Here is a 21,228-nt window from a genome sequence, read left to right as displayed (position 1 = left end):
AAAGCTCATGATCTGGATTCATTGTGGCTGCTACACAGATACTTCTGGGTCACTTCTCTCAGTTAGGAACCTTCCTCACCAAACTGACTGTTGGACCACACCCCTGGTTTCATGAGAAATTGTTTCAGCCATGATTTCTCTTCCTGTATTTCAGAGTAAAGACTGAAGTGACAAATGGAAGCATGTTTAAAAACACAATGTGAGAGAGACGTTGAGGTCCTTAGAAGTTACCCTGGGTTTTTCTGTCACCCTGCTAGATGTTACACACCTTGTTATTGGACTGATTTCTACTGCTGGACTACTCCTGCGGAGAGTAACAATACTCTTACTAATTAGCTCCCTTTCACACCTTTGGGGATATTTATTTTTGTGTTTGCAGCGCTGTGAGCCAGAACAGCGAGAGAAAAATCTGCAACAGCGACGAGCCGAATGCTTACGTGAATCGCAGCAGCTGCTCATGTGCTACGCTGAATTAGAGGATATCTTTGCTCTGGATTTCTATTTCTACTTTTTCATTTCTATATGATTCTTCTTGCATCTAAACAAAGATGATTCAATTTGCTAAATGTTGATGGCTCTTCGTGCTCAGGTGTAAATGAGACGTAATATTTGCTCTTGGTTTGGTTCTCCTGTACAGAACCTTGCAGTACAACAGAAACCTAAAAACATTATTTGTAGTTGTTATTCTTAGTTGTTCTGCTGCCTAAATACCACAGGGTCTGATTATGAAGTTATTGAGCTGCACATACGTTACGACCTGCTTAAGTTCGAGGTCACAGCGTCTGTAGAGCAGCTGGAACATAATGAAGTCTACAAGGTTAAAGTTTTCTCTTCAGTTATTGTTCTTTCTGCTGCTTGGTTTGATGGATCTGAGAGCTTTTGTTTTTATTATTGTTATTATAATTATCATGAATATTTTACTCTCTAGAAGCTTTAAAATAGTGTTTGTGTTTGAAAAAATTGATTTAAGAATTGAACAGAAACATCTGTCCTTCTGAAAATGGCCCAAAGGCACGGAGACAAAGTCAAAGGATGCAACCTGTAACTTTCTCTTCCTTCATGTCAGGACCATCATCCATGATTTATATAAAATGCATATAGCAACAGTAGCACTTTAGTTTGGACTTTATGATTTCTGTAACTGGAAAATATTATTTTGTTTAAAGACAGAAGTGACCGCATAGTTGCAACATCAAAGGGAAATATTAATTAATTAGCATCAAGTATATTTGTTGCTTAAGCGTTTGCACTATAACTTAAGTAGGATTATAACTTTTAAGGAAGGAAAGATTTCAGATATTTAGTTCACTGTTTCAGTTATTTTATATGAAATTAAAACATTTACGTTGGTCAAATATGATGCTCTAAATCAAATAAAAGTTTGAAAATAAATGATGTATTTTTAAATGCTGCAACAAATGTTCACAAAAAGTAACTATAATTAAAACCAGTTAAACAAAATCAAATGTTTGAATCACGCTTAACCAAATGCCAGGCTGCAGAGCTGAACCTAAAGTATACGTAGAAAGATTTCAACATCTGAGCAGTTTTTAATGTTTTTATCACATATAAATGTCACAGCAGTGGGTCCTGGCCCAATGCTTTGTGTTTTTGCTTTTCTTTGACTCTTGTTTTTCTTGCTTTTTGTTCTTCTTATTTATCAGGCTCTCAGTAATCTTAGTTCTCCCTCCCTCAGTGTTCATTTCAGCCTGTGTTTAGTTTCTGTTCCCGTGTCCCACGTTTCATCGTTTCATGTCGAGTCAGCCCTGTCTCTCTGTTTCCTGTGTCTCCCCAGTCAGCCCCGCCTCCCTCGGGCACTCATGTGTGATACAGAGTAATAAACCTGACTACATTTGCTACACTCTCTTTATTACCTGTGACTTTAAAATTCATACACTAATTATGTCTGCCCATCTCTCTAATGTGAAGGTCAAAGGTCAACATCCCAGTGACATAAGAATAATCCCAAAGGGGCAAAGGCAGCGGTTAATTTAGCATAATTAGCATTAAGGGTACAGCAAGGATATACTTTTACTTATTGTGGCAGGGGTGTGGTCTCTGGCCTGCTGCAGTGGAGGCTGGTGGCGGGACGTTGGACGGCACAGGTGAGGGTGATGGAGCTCATGACTCTCCCCTTTATAGTGACGGAGGAGACTGGCGTGGGGGAAGCGTGTAGTGGAGGAAGCCGAGGAGAGAGCTGGTTTCTGGCTACAAAGACGGCGTCAAACCAGAAAAGATTGCTCGTGGTCCAATAATGTGTCAATCACCTGTGAATCAAACTGTGTGTGGGTCAGTTTATGTCACAGTGTTGTTTAGTATATCTTCACTTGTCTCACTCTCCTTCTGTTCTGTCCATCAGGACGATCCTCAGCGCTTACACAGATCCTCCATCGATGTTTTGGATCCAATCAGTGATCAGTTCTACGAGGAGGCCTGGATGTTCACCAGCGCTCGCTACACCTCCATCTACCCGAAGGTGAGTGTACTCCTTTGTACTCAGATTAACATTTTATTTCTTAAAATACATTTTCATATATGAGCTTTCTATTATTTCATGGGCCATTTAATCAATATTAAAATTACAAGCATATCAACAAAGGTGAAGCTGGTTTGTTCCACTTGCTGTCACACAGTCATGGAGGAATACATCCATCCATCCATCCATCCATCCATCCATCCATCCATCCATCCATCTTCATCCGCTTTATCCGAGGCCGGGTCGCGGGGGCAGCAGCCTAAGCAAAGAGGCCCAGACCTCCCTCTCCCCAGCCACCTCCTCCAGCTTGGAGATATAATCTCTCCAGCGTGTCCTGGGTCTGCCCCGGGGCCTCCTCCCGGTGGGACATGCCTGGAACACCTCACCCAGGAGGCGCCCAGGGGGCATCCTTGTCAGAGGCCCGAACCACCTCAGCTGGCTCCTTTCGATGTGGAGCAGCAGATGCTCTACTCTGAGCCCCTCCCGGATGGCCGAACTTCTCACCCTATCTCTAATGGAGGAATACAATAAATACATAATCAGTCATAGATCCTGAACAATGACATTAAAAGAAAGTCTGTGGCTCTAAAGACTAAACAGTATAAAGACATGCTCCAAGCTGCTGTTTCTCTCCTAAATGGCCTGCATTTGTATAGCGCTTTTCTAGTCCATAGGACCCCAAAGCGCTTTACACTACATTCAGTCATCCACCCATTCACACACACATTCACACACACATTCATACACTGGCGATAGCAAGCTACATTGTAGCCACAGCTGCCCTGGGGCACACTGACAGAGGCGAGGCTGCCGGACACAGGCGCCACCGGGACCTCTCTCCTACTCCTCTAGGTTTTCCACTGTCGGCCATCCAGCGATGCTGGAGGGCTACCTGGCCAATGCTGGCCTACACAAAGAGGTCCCGGCTCGGAGGAGCTGAAGAAGATCCTTGCCTTCCTCATCAGTTTCCTCTTCAGTTCCTATCCCAACAAAACCTTCTTGCACCTATTAGCTCCAAAGAGGCTATGGTGCCCGTGGAGGTCTGGACCTGAGGCCTGTGCTCATCACGTGGATAGAAAACACTCTGACACCATTCTGGAGGTCTGATGGGACTCTGACCAAAACACAGATGAAATAAAACTTGTGGCTGGAGCTTTTAAAATTACTTTTTCACCTCATAGATTAATGCTCATGATTGCATGTTAGCAAGACAGCATCTCCCCAAGGTGAAACTCTCAGGAGACATTTACTCTTAAACTGTAATCTGGTTGAGACTACTTGAGGAGATCTTAGTAGCGAGTATGTGGATTTAGTCTCTTCACCAACAGCAGACAGACCCATGCCAAGAAAGCAGACATGTTCTCAAAGAAAGCCGAGAGCAGAGATTGGAAAAAGCTAAAAAGAAAAAGCTGCAGCTCCAGACGACTATCTGCCTGTAAGGCTGAAAAAGTCCAGTTACGCTCTATTTTGGAAAAGCTCCCAGTTTTGGTGACCTGGACTTTTATTTGCCCTCTTCTGCTACAGATGTTGACTGTGACCTCAGAGGCCAACTGGACCACACAGCTGCAGCAGGAGTGAGGGAGAGGAGTCTTCATCCAGCTTCAAAGAAAACATCCAGGTAAAGTGACGTGGATCAGCGGATAAAGCCGTCTCCACTTTCAAAGGAGATCCTCTGAGAGAGAGACTCTGAGCCGTTTTAGCCTCAAATTATAGGACTTTATAGTACAGCAACACTTTTAAAGGACAAAAATAACATAAACTGTGACTGTAATACAAACAAAGTATTGCATGTGTTTTTAAAAGTGTTCCTCCGATGGGCAGGATATCACTATTAGACTGTCCCACCAGCCAACTTCAACAAGAGACCACAGCAGCATTCAGTGATCAGCACAGATGTTCCTCTAACACTCAGCATCTGATCCCTGTTGGTCTGTGTGCTTCTGCTTTTGCTCAGTTAGAAACCCTGCAGCAACCCGACCCAAAACTGTGTCTTCTTGTTGGCCTCAACGTTGAAGTGTCAAACGTCCAACATCTGGAAAGGAAACCACGCCAGTGTACTGTGATGTTTCACCAACATGTGGCAGACGCTGGTCCTGCCTTTCATGCTGACATCAGCAGAGAGCCCCGCCTACCTCAAAGCCTCCCCTGTCATGTATTGATCAGGATGATTATGAAGATGAGCGAGTGCAAATAAGACTGTAAAAGTCCACGAGCAGAATGTTTGGATGCTTTCTAATGATTCATGAATATCATGAGAGTGTTTGTGTGTTTTGTCTTTTCTTTGCTGACGTTTCTTACTAACAAAGACAATTTACGCTCTGTGTGTGTTTTCATCCTTACCAGCCGCACTCTGACTGCAATGAAGGAAACAAAGTGTAGAAATGGTCGACTCAGTGACTTCATAAAATATTGAAGTGGTTCAGGTAGAGCCAGTTTTTAAATGACCATGAACACTGAGCGTATTGTATCTGTACAGCATGTTTTTCTATTAGACAGATTTGTAACAGAGGCCTTGCTCTCAGTAAGTTTGAAATCCTTGTCTGATTTATTTTGTAATCTCTGATCTTTGTGTATCCTGCTCAGTTTGCATGCTGCCTGTAGGAGTTTCTGTCTTTGTATTTGAAGAGAATTCATTGAATATACTCAGCTGCTTCCCTTTGGTGCCTCACACGTCACTGAAGTTTTTCAGTGTCCAGTTATTTGTTTTTAATAGCTGTTTGAATTCTCTGTATGTTTGACCCTGTAGACTGTTTAATGGACTGCTCGTCTTCCTGTTTGTAACCACTGCCTGTTTAGGACTAAAGATTTGGATTTTTGACTTTAACACAGCCTCTGCGTGTCGTCCCTTTGTGTCCTCGTCCTCTGTGAATGTGTCACAGATGTTTCCATGATAATAACACAGCTTTCCCACAGTGGCTTGCAGCAGCATTTATTCACAGCACATTTGAGAAAGGTTCAGATTAACTCGATGAGTTTATATTCAGAATGATTCTGACAGTGGGCCACTGTGAATTGTGATCTTTCATCAGGTCAATGTTTAAGTTCAGTATTTCAAAGCAGGAGCTATGAACAGTCATCGTGTTGGCATTATTGATTGCAGTTATGTTGATTGCAGTTATTTACATCAGACTTCTTCTCTGAGATAAGAGCACCATTTCTGGGAAAGATGACAGTATTTCCAGGCTGGATGCTGTTTGCAGGGAGAACTGAATGAAAGTCTCCTGCACCTCAGCGCTGAGGTCCACACCTGTGAACACAGATGAGGTCAATCTGCTGCAGCACGTAGAGCTTTACTGATCAGCAGGTTCAAAGGATTCAGCAGAGCGTAGAGTCAGAGCTAAATGCCACATCACCATAGAGTTTGTTAACAACAGCTTTCTTTGCCCTTTGTCTCGATGGACTGAATCAGGGATACTCGTCATACTTCACCTCAACCACGTCACTGAGAGACCCCAGCCTGACACAGCAGCAGAGATGATGAAAGCAGAAACAGCAAACAGATGCTTCAGTTGTGTTTCTCTCTGTGTGTGCGCTCACGCCCACTTGTGTGTGTGAACTTTCCACGTACCTCAGCTTGTTTCTCCAACATGAGCCATCAGGGCTGAAAAACATCACTAACACATGAATTCTTTCTCTTTTTGTTATCACCTGTGATCATGTGTCTCATGTTTCTGTCATTCACCAGTTCTTGTAGAGTTACGTGTAACTAGACTTCTGTGGGACGTAAATGATTGTTTTGTATGCAGATCTGTACAAAGGATGGAAACACTTGATTACAAAGGAGATCTCAGCTGTGTTGTTGTGGATGGACTTCAACGTATTTGTTAAAAAAGAGAATAAAGCAAAGTGTTTTAGCTGTTTGGGAGTTTTTGTTTGATTCCATTCAGTTTTATTTCTATGGAGTCAAATAATAAGAAAGGCTCTAGAACAGCCCTGAGTTTGTCCAGGTGACACTCCTCTGAAGAACAAAGACAAAGAGGAAGAAGGGGACTCGTTTTCAAGTCTTGTTTCTTTCAAAATAAAAGCTGAAATGTTTTGGAAGCATGATAATATTTCAGCCAGGATGCCGTCTCCAAGGAGACCTGCACCTCAGCGCTGAGCTCCACATCACGCCCTGTGAAAGCACAGATATAAATCTGCTGCAGTGAGAAGAACTTTACCCAACACAAGTGTAGAAGTAGACATTTGACTTTACCTACAACCTGTTAACAACAAAGCTTTCATTGCCTCTGCTGTTGATGTCATGTAGGACTAATCATACTTCACATCAGCCATGCACACGTCAGAGGATCTCCAGGCTTTCAGTAATAAAGCCAAGCAGATGATGTGAACATAGCAATAGTAAAACATGCATCATAATCAGCTGTATGTGTCGACTATGTGGCACCTCAGTCTTGTTGGCATGAAGAAAAGTTGTGTAACATGTAGCATAAGGGCTGCAAAGACATCATGTAGACAGCAGTCGTCTGTTAGTCGTAACGTATCTCCTGTTAAAGAGTTAAATGTGCGTTCTCCATCTCTGTCCTCTCACAGCTCGCCGTACACCAACTCAACCCGTTCTCACTCCCGACGCGTAAAATAATGACGATTTGTCACGTCCCTTAACTTCTCATGCTGACGCCTAAGGTACCCTTCCACGTTTTTATGTGACGCTGTGGGTTGTCAATTCATTCCAATATGAACGCGCTCGCGGCGATCAGAGACGCTTCGAGCAGAGGCTCCAGCCATCCATTTATTCCAATAATAACCCCGTCACGGCGAAACATGACGCCGTGAAGCACAATCTAACTGGAGACCCGGGGACCCTCTCCGCGAACGGGTTTTTCTCCCTAATTTAATGCTTTCTTTTAATGACATCGTTAACATTTCTCAACAAAAACACGTGAAAGTATCACTGATAATTCAACAATAAAATGGCTTCATGTTGTGGCCATCACACAGTGTTTTCCAAACTGATTCACGATCTGAAAGTGCTCAGATTTAACGTACATAATCCTTTGTTAGGTTTATTATTTTCATTTCACACGTAAAACACATTTATAGATTCATTCACCACTCCTGTTAGTTTTGGATGCGCTCGGCTCCAGCCAATCAGACGCAACCTGTGTAAGCAAAGGCTGACGGGAGAACGGAGAGACCCATTTATAAGAATAAGAAAATGAGGCGGAACTGATTGATTCTAATGCAGGTATGTAAAAAATACATATATTTAACGTAATACCTTGATGTGTGTTTCAAAGTTAGTTTTTTCATAAAAGCTTCAAACAAACAGAGGTGACTGATCTCGGAAACGGTGTAATGTATTTAAAAATGGCTACAGCTACCGTCAGCATGCTTGCTAGGTAACGACTACACGTGTCTACTGCAGCATTAGCCATTTAATCCAACGATGATGGATTAAATCTATTACAAACGTTAAAGGACTTGTGTGCTGCAAAATACCCTCACATGGTGCGCAAAGCAGTTTTTGCGCTAAGAGTTCTGCTAGCTCTTTACAAACTGATGATGCTAACGTTAATTGCTAACATTAACCGGAGCGCCAAGACTGAAAATCATTTGAGTTGCGTTAGTTATGTGTTTATGTCACTGAGTTCTGCAAAAATCTCTTTCCTCTTTAGCTTGAAAATGAGTGATTCAGAGGATCCCGAGCTGGAGGAAGAGCTTCAGGCTGCTGACGAACTCCTTCAAGATATGCAGGTAACATTTTTAGTGGAAACAGTTGTTAAAGAGGGAACACATATTTTGTACGGAGTAAACGTTATGTTATTTGAATTTTTGTTTAAAGTTTATGTCAAATTAAGTTGGTTAACTTAAGATGTTTGATAATCTTTGCTTTAATCATGGACTGTATTTTAGGTGTTCCCTTTTTTCCTTGTTAATTGCGTAGAATGATGCACAGAGTGAACCTCAGCCAAGACCAGTGCGCTGGAAAACACGTGACAGACAGGGAGCTTTTATTCCTCAAAGACCATCAACCAGTCGAAGTACTAGTTGCATGCCACGTGGTCAGTGTTCACACAACCATTGATTTTATCTCACAACTTGTTTTCACCGAAGAATTTCAGTAAGTAAATATTCTTCATCCCCCCCCCCCAGTGTCCAGAGAGCAGCATCAATGTCCACGTGAAGAACCTGGTTATGTTGCCAGTGTCAACCCAACAAAAGGTACTTTACCTTCTTGTATATGTTGTGATTTCTGTTTACTTTTATATTTGTTGTTATAGTTGAGTTATGCAGGGCTTTTGTGCAGTCCTAAGAAACATACTGCCCAGAGTGTTTTTCACTTTGTGGAAGAGTTTCTTCCTTTCTTTATTTTTTTTCTGTTAGTGTGTGGAACTGAGGTGCTTCGTCAGGAGCTCCTTCAGTTGTTGGAGGATGGAGAAGAGGACGCAGCCATGACTTGTGAGACGTCGTCTGAGTCAGCTGCTACTCACTGGGCGATCAGAAATATGGTGTCCTCGCAAAAGTGGAAAGAGGCCAGGCCTTGTCTTATAGACAATATGTTAGCTACTCTGGATCCACAGTCACACCGTGTGTGTCAGTGTGGCAAACAAGTAGTTGTGAGGTGCCTGGACTGCCTGTCTCTTCCATTCCTTTGTGCTGACTGTGATATTGCAGTTCACACACGCGTTGTCCTGCACAGCAGAGAGGCAGTAACAGGAGGGTTTTTGCAGCCTTCATCAGAGTTTCACAAGCCAATAGGTACAGTTTTTAAGTCTTATGCATTTCTTGCTATGTATGAGTATGAGTGGGTGCTGTTATTGTATATTTATTGTGTATCAGTTAATTTCTAATTCTTTTTATATATATTGTGTGTTTTAATGTTAGTTCGGCTGTTGCCTGTGCAAAGGCCAGACTGTGTGTGACTGCCCAGCAGGTAACGTTGAGGTTTCACCCGGCGCAATTGTGGCTCTTGTAACCATAAATGGTAAGTTGCCCTTTTGTCACACACTACATACACAATAGATGTGTTTGGAGGTTTTATTGCAAATTGTGCATTGCTATCTTGGTTTTAATTACCCTCGGCCCGCAGTATATGTGGGCACCTGTCAAAGGTCATTTGGATTTACCAGACCGATTTGAAAACAACATGAAAAAAATGAATGCTTTGAGCCATGACTGAATTTCTCCTGATCCTTTCTAAAGGCCGTTATAACCTTGCACCAGCTGTGGCCTAATGTGGTCCCCCTCAGTTAAGGACATCCTGGGTAGTGGATATTGGCCTGGCACCTTAAATTTCTGCACCCTGTTTTCAATGGATGCCTTTCAGTCTTTCTATGACATTAAGAAGGCTGCACCAGGGATGTCACTTAAGGCATTTGTCAAAATGCTGGATGAACGAACAGCCCATTTTGGAAGGGTGAGTTCCTAAATTTGCCAAGTTTAAGGAAATTGTGCAAATCAATGTTTATGCTGACTGTCCTTGAATATTCTGTTGTATGTCCTCTATGTAAAAGAATGGCCGAATATCAGCTGATGCCTTCAGTAAAAGTTTCTTGGAGTGGAGTGCTGTAAAGTTTGAGGTGGACAGGATGTGCAAGGAGCCATGCTTTAGCTGCCCTGCCTGCACTCCACACATGCTTGCCGTCTCAGTTGATGGAAACCGCAAGCTTTATCGCTTTCAGTCTAATGCAAGGTACGTTATGCATTGTGGACATAAGTCAAATATGGATTTGTAGAAAAATGTATTTTAATGTTTCTTTTCAAACAACTGTCACTGTGTTCGTTCAGCACTTCAGAGCAGGGGAACTTTGAAGGTGTCTTCATTGAGAAAGATGAGGAAGTTGCTGAGTTTGTGAAATACATCCAGAGACACACAAATCATGTAAGATACACATATATATTAGTGCTGTTAATCTTGTTAAAATGACGTTAATGCCGTAACCATATACACTTACGTGTGTGTGTGTGTGTGTGTGTGTGTGTGTGTGTGTGTGTGTGTGTGTGTGTGTGTGTAGACATATATGGATGGGTCGATATTTTTTTTTTATTTTTCTCTTGGTGTTGTCGTAATACTATTTACTTTACTTTATCTTAATGTGTACTTAATTTTGTCACCATGTGTATTTAAAAAAAACAACATGATTTTTATTTTGTGTTATCAGTGCTGTCCTGGGGAGATCTGAGGTCTTGTGTGACTCGAGGCTAATTCAGCTAATTGTTATGCATTTGTTTTAAAAAGTTTGTCCCTGATAGGGCTTCATCATGTCATGTCTTTTATGTTAAAATCTTTGAGTGTATAGGTCCCGGGGAAAGGGTTGTGCGGATCTTCATCTTGGACTGCAGCAAAGGAGTCGTCCAAAAAGTCCACTGGGAAGTTGGATGAGGAGGGCATGGAAATAGCTGTTTGTCGCCACGGAGTCCTCTTAGCTGCATTGAACATGTTTCGAGGGGAGATCTTTGCTTACCCCCTTTTTCTCCAGAGGAAGTTGGCAGCTAGCGTCCCAGGACATATTATGTTCCTTTGCTCCGATGTGGCCTGTAAATATTTCCCCTATTTAACCAAGGTGGCTCAGCAGTGCCCTGAGCTGAGGAACCTCTTGTCAATGCTTCCTCTTCTCTCCGTCATGCATGCAAAGCTCACACTTGGAAATGCGAGGTATACTGCAGCTTGTAGTTTTGGATTAGTTTGAGACATTTTGTTATAAGGTTGAATGAATTCAGCAGTCATGTATTGTGACCTCCTTTCTATAGATCAAATGGGGAGGTGCGTTTCAGGATGGGGCCGGTTCAACAGCTGGAGAAGAGGTGGAACAAGTAAACAGTTTCCTGTCTAGGGCGGCCATCACAACGAAGTACATGTCTAAAGCAGGTGTGTGTCCGTGTCTGAGATTCCACTCAGTCTCCTGCTCATTAATTCTAATTTGTATACTAACTGAAATGCAGGGCGAACAGACATGCTGACCCTCCTGGCTTTGGGCTGGAACAAAAGGAAAGTGGAACAACTGGGCCGCACTTTGAGCCAGCGATATCTAAAGGTCATTTTTTCAACACCCATTTTAATGTGTGTGGTAATGGGGGGAAAACACCAGTACTCTTTTAATGTCAATATGAATGACATTTATGAATGCATTCTTAGATCATAAGGATCCTTAGAGAACAAGTGGAGCCTGAATGCGAGCAGAAATGAGCTGGGTGTGGATGACGACACACTGCAGCAATGGGCTGAAGGTGAGTCTCAATATAATAAGAGATAAGAGATAAGATAAGATAAGATAGAACTTTATTAATCCCTCGGGTGGGTTCCTCTGGGAAATTCGACTTCCAAAAAAAGCACAGCACCGACCAAAGTTACAGTTACAGAACTGTTATATATATATATATATACACACACACACACACACACACACACACACACACACACACATATAAATACAGAGACAAATATAAATAAAATATACAAAGGGGATAAATAGAATAAATAGGAATAAAAAATAAAAATACAAGTGAATTGCACATTTCAAGTATTGATTCTATTGCACTGTTGACTATTTACAAAAAGTATTGCACAAGGTATTGTACAGTGAGGTGCAGAGGCACTACAGCTTAGTTGTTCCCCCCTCCTTTGTCCTCCTGTTTCCCCTCCCTCTCCCCTCCAGAGAGGAGTTAAACAGTCTGATGGCGTGTGGGACAAAGGATGTATAACTCATGTATAACAATAGGACCCACCATGGCCTCATTAAAGAACTTAGAGTTAAGATCTTTCTGACAGTGTCAACAAACAATGAAAAATAAGCCTTGGAAAAGCAAATTTATGGCAGAGTTGTTGCGTTTCATCAAATTGGATAGAACCTGGGTTGAAATAATGTCGTACTAGTTGGTTTTATAAACCTGAACACCAACATACTTGTTATCTCATGATTATCATGAGATAGCAGCACATGAAGGCTCCAGATGTCTTATAATGAATGTCATCAAGTCAGTGATTACAGAGTCCACTGTAGTTTGGTGACTGTTACTCATCCTGTGCTCTGATTAATATTCCTCTCACTTAGAAAGTGATCAAACTGATGGCAGCCTTGGAGCGTTGCAGGCACGAATAGAGGAGCTTGTCGTCATCATCAGAGTGCGAACACAAAGTCTTTACAGACAAAATGGTACGTCCCAGTTTCTTTGAAACGGACCGTTTGATGCTGAGTTTGTACAGCTTGTGCAGCTACTTTGTAAACAGAATAAAATCAGATCCAGGTTTGTTTGAGCTGGATGTGATTTGTTCCAGCAAACAAATTGATGAGTGTAGATTAAAATGTAACTATATACATTATGTGAAGGTGTGAATTTTTTATGCTTATTTACAGATAGCAACAAGAGGCGACACAGAATTCGCAAGGTCATCTTAGTTGAGAAGAAACGCTTGGCGGCTGCTGTTGACGACTACAACAAGCTCGCTGAACCAACAAAGCAAATCGTATCCAGTGATGCCCTCATGCAGACCGATATTTGGCCCTGGCAGAGCACAAGTGAACGTAAGCTCTTGATTTCCAAATATCCTTTTTAAACAAGCTCCCAGTATCTGAGCAGTAGTTGAATGTTTTGTTCTTGAATCATAATATGCTGCTATGTTTTCCCATCTGATGTTGTTAAACTGTAGCTGCTGCTGACCTCCGGACAAAGAGAAAGGTCTTTGAGAAGGTGATGGCTGTGAGGCGCCTGAGAGAGGAGGAGATGATGCTCTGCAGGGAGATGCAGCATCACTGGACAGTGTTGCGAATGCGTTCTGTGGTGTTGGGGACAATCTCCTCAGACTGTAAGCACTTTATTTATTTATTAATTTTTTGATGAATCGATTGAAAATAAGAGCAGATGCTAAAGTCTTACTGGATCTTTTACCTATATCTAGATTGCTAGCTAACACTGCCTTCTCCCTTTTAAAAAAATGTTTAATTACAGCATCCTAATTCCTTGTGTTTATGAGGTGATGTTTTTTTTTGTTTGTTTTTTTTACTTTTCTCATATTTATTTGTTTTGTTCTTTTTACAGCCTCCTTTGTTGGCATGTCGGAGGATGCACAGAAGGGACTCTGTAGCCTGGTTTTAAAAAAACAAAGTGAACTGAAAGCTGAAATGCTCAAAGTAAAGGACGTGTACAAGAGAATCCTCAGCCACCAACCACTCCTGGAAATGGACTCGGAGGAGGAGGAGGACATTCCAGACGATGCCACTGAGAGTGATTTGAGCACTTCTGATGAAGACTGATTGTGTCATCATTGATGTTATGTTTGGTAAAATAAAAAGTTAATCACATCTCTGTTCAATGTGATTTTTCAACAGACATTTTACATTTTGAGAAGAAAAATGGAATTTCCTTGGTGCAGTTGTTTACCCTGAATCATTATTTCCCATCTAATTTAATGACTAGTGTACATGTTCAGATACGATAACATAATTTAATTTATGGGATGCTTTCTGGGCTGCTCAAATTATCACAAAATTTAAAAGCACCAGGCAGCACACTCACAAGGACATGTTTTGTTCAGTGTTTTGTCGAAGAAATCAACAAGTACAATAGATGTTTGCTGTAGTGGTGTGTTTGTTAAGAAGCATGCCAGCACACTGGTGAACTGACAGTCCCAGAATGCACCCGAGCCAGTGACTCGCCCCAGAGCAAATGAAATTGCTTATCTAGAAAGACAACCGTCATCAAAGAAGAAGTAAAAGAGTAGGGAACAAATGGTAAGGGAAGGTACTGTGGGGTAGGAAAGAAAGGCCAGAGCTGTGCAAAATGACCTCCAGCAGGCCACAAATGTGCACGTCTGCTCAAACGGTCAGAAATGGACTCCATGAGGGTGGTATGAGGGCCCGACGTCCACAGGTGGGGTTGTGCTTACAGCCCAACACCGTGCCGGATGTTTGGCATTTGCCAGACAACACAAAGATTGGCAACTTTGCCACTGGAGCCCTGTGCTCCTCACAGATGAAAGCAGGTTCACACTGAGCACTTGTGACAGTCTGGAGACGCCGTGGAGAACCTTCTGCTTCCTGCAACATCCTCCAGCATGAGTTTGGCAGTGGGTCAGTTTTGGTGTGGGGTGGCATTTCTTTGGGGAGCTGCACAGCCCTCCATGTGTTCGGCAGAGGTAGCCTGACTGCCATTAGGTACTGAGATGAGATCCTCAGACCCCTTGTGAGACCATATGCTGGTGCGGTTGGCCCCGGGTTCCTCCTAATGCAAGACAATCCTAGACCTCATGTGGCTGGAGTGTGTCAGCAGTTCCTGCAAGACGAAGGCATTGATGCTGTGGACTGGCCCGCCCATTCCCCAGAACTGAATCCATTTGAGGACATCTGGGACATCACGTCTCGCTCCATCCACCAACTGCACCACAAAATGTCCAGGAGTGGGCAGATGCTTTAGTCCTGGAGTCTGGGAGGAGATCCATCAGGAGAGCATCTGCCACTTCATCAGGAGCATGCCCAGGTGTTGTAGGGAGGTCATACAGGCATGTGGAGGCCACACAGACTAGTGAGCCTCATTTTGACATGTTTTGAGGACATTACATAAAACCAGATTAATGATTCTGTATTGCATTGATCAAGGAACCAACCCAATAGGAGCTAAAGGAATCCTCTTGACATTACTTCACTCAGTAAGTTTATACTATGTTTAATGTGCATTTTCTTCATCAGTTTAGAACATAACATGTTAGCGCTCCCTGGTCCTTTTTGGAGACAGATCCTGAGACAGCAGGCAGCTATGGAGAACTCGTGTCAGCTGTGGTAATTAAGGAATACTTTGATTTAATATTGATTTCATCACAACTATCCTCTGGCACATATTCCTGGATATATACAATGACATAAGTAAACTCCCATTTTAGAATCATTGCCTTCTTTGATCTGACTTATTGCCTCAGACTTTGGCCCCGTGTCCCCAAAACTACAGAGAATCCATGACACTGGGTAAGAGGCCTTGATCATGTTATAAGTGAGAGAGTTTGGTGTAACAGTGGTTGAACATGCCAAATCAATCCACAACATACTGCCATTCCCCAGCTGTAACCTGCATATGCATCAAACCAAAATCCAGTACCACAGCCACATGATAGACGTACAGATGAGGTTAAAGGGCTGTCTCATTTTGCCAGATAGCTTCATCCCAAAAAAGATCAACATTCTTCAAAAACAAAAGTTTGTGAATATTTGCTTTTTTGCCAGGCCTAAACCAACCTGTTAAACTTATCAAATTATTGTCATAGATACGAACCTATTGATTGAAACAGAATAATCCATTCAAGCCTCCATCATCATCCACAATCACTGTTACTGTTCAGATTATTTTATCTCTGTTTTCCTCTAGAATGTTTTGAAAATCAGCATTTGATCAACAGACTTTTTAAAAGTTTATTTTGATCCTATTGTTTACGTGTGTAATTGCATTTTTATTGAAATTATGACAGGAAAACCCTCAATCAAATTGTATCTTTGATATCTAATAATAATATTAACCATAATGTTACATATGTAATATGTACACAATAATATTGTGCAAACAAACAAGAAAAATAGCAAAAAATGTCAATTTTTTTAATACCCTGTATATAAAAACCACATATGACCACAACTCCAAATGTGCAATTGTCACTGCATCTAAACATGACATATTACAAAAAGGTAGAAACATATAATATACAATATGTTCTGAAGCTGGTACTGGTGCAGTTAACTTTGCTTTAGGCTCCCATACACAGTAGGTGTTACTTACTATACGTGCAGTGCAGTATTACTTTACCTTGTAATATGTTATAATAAGCAAGTCACTTCTATATTTATGAGCATGTAGACAATAATGTTGGCTGATATGTAAAACTATGAGATGTCGAGTGCAGGGAAGATATTATTGATCGATCAGATTCATGAATATGTTAGGTACTTAAGCCACAATTAGAGAGTGAAACAGAGACACTGGTTGAAATGTATAGTAAATATTTTATTTTGAACTTTTATGCTGAACTACAAGCTGTGAACTGTGCGATCTCTGCCACCTGTGGTGCCTGGTTTACTGTGTGTAAAACTGCGCAGGTTCCCATGTGTCATCCCACACTTTGCCACTGTCAGGAGAAAAACATAACAAACAACAACCACACACAAAATAGGACAATTTAGGTTGTGACATATGACAATTTTTTAGGATGAAATATCTTCTATATTCATGTCATGCTTTATACACCTTCATTGTAATATAAATTAATCAAATCAAGTCAGAGAGTATTAATATATGAAGCAGACGTCAAGCAGGACCACAGCAGCAGCCACGATCCATCGGAACCTGCTGGATGAGAGAGCACAGAAACTCCAGGGAAGAAGTTTAGTTAGTAACATGCATGAACTGCATTACTGAGACATGTGTGTTTACAGATGGTGGTGAGGGAGAGGGGGAGAGTTTTCAGTAAAAGGAGACGTGACTGCATCTTCAACCAATACTGAGCCTGCATAACCCTGAAAGAGACAGAGAGAGAGGGGGGGGACACTAACCCCCAGCAGTCTGGTCCTATTACAGCATAACTAAGGGCTGAGCTGAACCAGCCCTAACTATAAGCTCTATAAAGAAGTAAAGTCTTATGCCTACTCTTAAAAGTGTTGACCATGTCCACCTCCAAAACTCATAATGAGCATGATGTCAGGAGGACTTTAAAGAACGTAAACATCAGGAAGGCAGCATGACCAGGTCGTATCAGGTGGTCTGTTCTTATTTAATTTCCTATTTGGAGCGAAATCCTGACTCAGTGGCTGAATTAGTGAAGATTCATCAAATACAAAAGCTTATGGATAGTCAGTCAGGCACAGTTCAAATCTGGGAAGTCCAAAGATGCAAACAAATCTGCACAACAGCAGGCTAAATTACTTACATTTACAACTCTCCTGTCTACTATCTCTTCATATTTGAAAATCTTCTGTGTACGGTGTTTTCGGCATTCTGAAAAATAACAAATGAAATATTTACATGAGTTCTGTAAAACTGGAAAAAATGCAAAAATTAAGAAAAAGAAATCTTAACAAACTTAACGAACCTGTCATGTGTTTCGTACATTTACAATACCATAACGTCTAACCTTTCCTTGTCCTTTTTTTGTTTGGGACATCCGAGGTGTACACCGTAGAAATTGAGGGAGATGTAGGATGTGGAGATGGAGAGGAGGATGCAGGAGGAAGCAGAGATGGAGAGGAGGATGCAGGAGGAAGCAGAGATGAAGAGGAGGATGCAGGAGGAAGCAGAGATGGAGAGGAGGATGCAGGAGGAAGCAGAGATGAAGAGGAGGATGCAGGAGGAAGCAGAGATGGAGAGGAGGATGCAGGAGGAAGCAGAGACAGAGAGGAATATGCAGGAGGAAGCAGAGATGAAGAGGAGGATGCAGGAGGAAGCAGAGATGGAGAGGAGGATGCAGGAGGAAGCAGAGATGGAGAGGAGGATGCAGGAGGAAGCAGAGATGAAGAGGAGGATGCAGGAGGAAGCAGAGATGGAGAGGAATATGCAGGAGGAAGCAGAGATGAAGAGGAGGATGCAGGAGGAAGCAGAGATGGAGAGGAGGATGCAGGAGGAAGCAGAGATGGAGAGGAGGATGCAGGAGGAAGCAGAGATGAAGAGGAGGATGCAGGAGGAAGCAGAGATGAAGAGGAGGATGCAGGAGGAAGCAGAGATGGAGAGGAGGATGCAGGAGGAAGCAGAGATGGAGAGGAGGATGCAGGAGGAAGCAGAGATGGAGAGGAGGATGCAGGAGGAAGCAGAGATGAAGAGGAGGATGCAGGAGGAAGCAGAGATGGAGAGGAATATGCAGGAGGAAGCAGAGATGAAGAGGAGGATGCAGGAGGAAGCAGAGATGGAGAGGAGGATGCAGGAGGAAGCAGAGATGGAGAGGAGGATGCAGGAGGAAGCAGAGATGAAGAGGAGGATGCAGGAGGAAGCAGAGATGGAGAGGAGGATGCAGGAGGAAGCAGAGATGGAGAGGAGGATGCAGGAGGAAGCAGAGATGGAGAGGAGGATGCAGGAGGAAGCAGAGATGAGAGGAGGATGCAGGAGGAAGCAGAGATGGAGAGGAGGATGCAGGAGGAAGCAGAGACAGAGAGGACGATGCCGGAGGAAGCAGAGATGGAGAGGAGGATGCAGGAGGAAGCAGAGATGGAGAGGAGGATGCAGGAGGAAGCAGAGATGGAGAGGAGGATGCAGGAGGAAGCAGAGACAGAGAGGAGGATGCAGGAGGAAGCAGAGATGGAGAGGAGGATGCAGGAGGAAGCAGAGATGGAGAGGAGGATGCAGGAGGAAGCAGAGACAGAGAGGAGGATGCCGGAGGAAGCAGAGATGGAGAGGAGGATGCAGGAGGAAGCAGAGACAGAGAGGAGGATGCAGGAGGAAGCAGAGATGGAGAGGAGGATGCAGGAGGAAGCAGAGATGGAGAGGAGGATGCAGGAGGAAGCAGAGATGGAGAGGAGGATGCAGGAGGAAGCAGAGACAGAGAGGAGGATGCAGGAGGAAGCAGAGACAGAGAGGAATATGCAGGAAGAAGCAGAGATGGAGAGGAGGATGCAGGAGGATGCAGAGATGGAGAGGAGGATGCAGGAGGAAGCAGAGATGGAGAGGAGGATGCAGGAGGAAGCAGAGATGGAGAGGAGGATGCAGGAGGAAGCAGAGATGGAGAGGAGGATACAGGAGGAAGCAGAGCTGGAGAGGAGGATGCAGGAGGAAGCAGAGATGAAGAGGAGGATGCAGGAGGCTGACAGAGGGAAGATGTTGGTTCAGGCTCTAAATGAAGAATAAATTCCTCGTTTAGAGCCTCTGGGTCTGGGACTGGTCCAGCATCCACACTGTCAGCAGAGGATGGTCCAGCTGCTGGTGTAGAACGTTTAGCAGGAGGTGAAGCTTGTAATTCTGAAAAATTTTAAATATTAAACATTCATTAAAATGGGTTGAAAAAATGTACAGTACACATAAACACATAATAAGTAGTGATTTGCATGTTTTCAGTTAAGTTTTACTAAAGATACAACTGGTAAATATTGGCATCAAATAAGTCATCTCACACACTCACTGACCCAAATCATTCAGTACAAGTGCCCTCGGGGGTAGTGTGACATCTGTAGTGCTTTTCTACATTGTACATTAATAAATTAATGAGTGTGACTATAAATCCAGATAGATAATGACTTTTTCCTCTGATGACACTACTTTCCTGACTTTGTAGTGAATAACATTTGACACTTCAAGCTAGTACTGTGACTTAGGAGTTTTGTACAATGGTGATGCTAACTACCTCAGGGAGGTAATCAGGTGACCTCTTAAGAAGTATATAAGTTATTTAAGAATCTTGGTGTTCATATTGGTAACATTATAACATTTGTTATACTAGAAAGTCTCGAAGAGAATTATCAGGTCTGGTTTTTGTGAAGATTTTTAAAATTACATTTGTATATACATGAGTGTGAAAGACCATACTATACACACACACACATACAAAATTGTTCAGGTGGGTAACACCAGAGGTTCAGTATGGCTAGCTTTGGTGATGTGACCGACACATGGGGAGGTAATAAGGCAGATTTAACACTATTTTCATGTTAGCAACAGGACATGTAGGACAGCTGTCACCTCACAGCAAGAAGGTTACTGGTCTGAAACTTGGCTGAATAATAGAATAGAACAGAACAGAATAGAGTAGAGTAGAATAGAATAGCTGGTGACTGTTAACTATCCTCATCCTCACCATCTTGTTTGTCTCTATGTACCCCGTGATGATCTGCCTACTTATCTAGGGTGTACCATGAGTATCACCCAAAGACAGCTAGGATAGGCTACCTGATAAGGACACCTGGTTACAGATAATGGACAAAGCATATCTTACTTCTCAGAAGGTGTTCATAAAGCTTCCTCATCTTCATGAGGATGTCACGTGCAGCACCTTCCGCTGGTTCGATCTGAGTGATCACGTCCCCTACTATACGGCCCTTACGGTCAAACTGTCCAAGAAACAGAATTGGTTGGTAGCCCAGGGCGTGTAGCTTTGAAACCTGCAAGAACAACAAAGAAAAACATGCAGCCAGTCTTTCATGTAAGCAAACGGATGTATAACAAACCTTTAAGTTTCACATCTTTGTTGTTTTATTGTTGTCGATAGTTAAAAAGTATTTATGGTGACCAAACCTGTAAATGTATGATAAAATCCATCTTGAAATGTTTTGTCTCTCAGTTAATAGCCGATTAAATTAAAAATCAGAAGTAGCTTAAATAAAAATAGTTTTTAACAAGTTTTTTCTAGTTGGATGTCTTTAGTGTGATGATGTTATTCTGATGTGAATAACTTTTTTATTTATGCTCTTTTATAAATTAATATTTTATGTGTATATACATGTCTTGTTAGTTTCTTACTTCATGATATACAAGAAAACATTGACAACTGTGATTAATAAAGAATTGTCTAGCAGACCAACCACTTATTAGATCAGAACTTTTAAACTTACTGACAACTGGGCTGAATTAACCACCCTGCTCGCATTTCTGTTTTTTTTAACAGAGGCAGCCCAGTTACTGTTTTTAAACTGTTCTTGTTTTTTTTTCAATCCCTCCTTTAGGTTCAGGCTGCCCAGGCATCCACTGCATGTCTTCCTGTTGCAGGTGTTTGGGGCCTGACAGGAAGAGCATGGTTTGGTTTTTGGCTTTGTCATTTCTGCAAATGAAAATGGAACATGTAGGGATCATTTCAGGTCTGTTTTGGTGAAATGATTACAAAAATAATTTATGACCAAAGAAATAACTTATGTTACGAG

At 42.3% G+C, this 21,228-nt stretch overlaps 2 protein-coding genes, 1 long non-coding RNA gene and 1 pseudogene across 3 annotated transcripts in view; 2 read left to right on the top strand and 2 right to left on the bottom strand.

Moving 5' to 3' along the window:
• LOC146575304 (uncharacterized) overlaps window positions 1-21,228 on the bottom strand; it is a 429,876-nt gene that overhangs the window by 140,509 nt on the left and 268,139 nt on the right. The window lies entirely within an intron of this gene.
• On the top strand, window positions 1,619-4,776 carry LOC146575318 (phospholipase D1-like). Its single transcript, XM_085269930.1, has 4 exons — window positions 1,619-2,476; window positions 3,329-3,577; window positions 4,001-4,094; window positions 4,435-4,776. The coding sequence occupies exons 1-3, from the start codon at window positions 2,255-2,257 to the stop codon at window positions 4,052-4,054; spliced, it is 525 nt and encodes a 174-aa protein (XP_085126056.1). The 5' UTR covers window positions 1,619-2,254; the 3' UTR covers window positions 4,055-4,094; window positions 4,435-4,776.
• Window positions 9,654-11,585, top strand: LOC146575317 (uncharacterized; annotated as a pseudogene).
• LOC146575316 (uncharacterized) lies at window positions 17,323-21,126 on the bottom strand. Its single transcript, XM_085272540.1, has 4 exons — window positions 20,923-21,126; window positions 20,307-20,472; window positions 19,043-19,336; window positions 17,323-17,903 (listed from the first exon to the last, which is right to left on the bottom strand). Exons 1-4 carry the CDS (start codon window positions 21,124-21,126, stop codon window positions 17,521-17,523), a joined length of 1,047 nt encoding a protein of 348 aa, XP_085128666.1. The 3' UTR covers window positions 17,323-17,520.

This window comes from Mchenga conophoros, linkage group LG4 (assembly GCF_057382185.1).
Source record: "Mchenga conophoros isolate Kocher_MC1m ecotype Shallow Benthic linkage group LG4, M_conophoros_male_GT1.1, whole genome shotgun sequence".
NCBI lineage: Eukaryota > Metazoa > Chordata > Actinopteri > Cichliformes > Cichlidae > Mchenga > Mchenga conophoros.
This window is presented reverse-complemented; position numbering and strand designations above follow the sequence as displayed.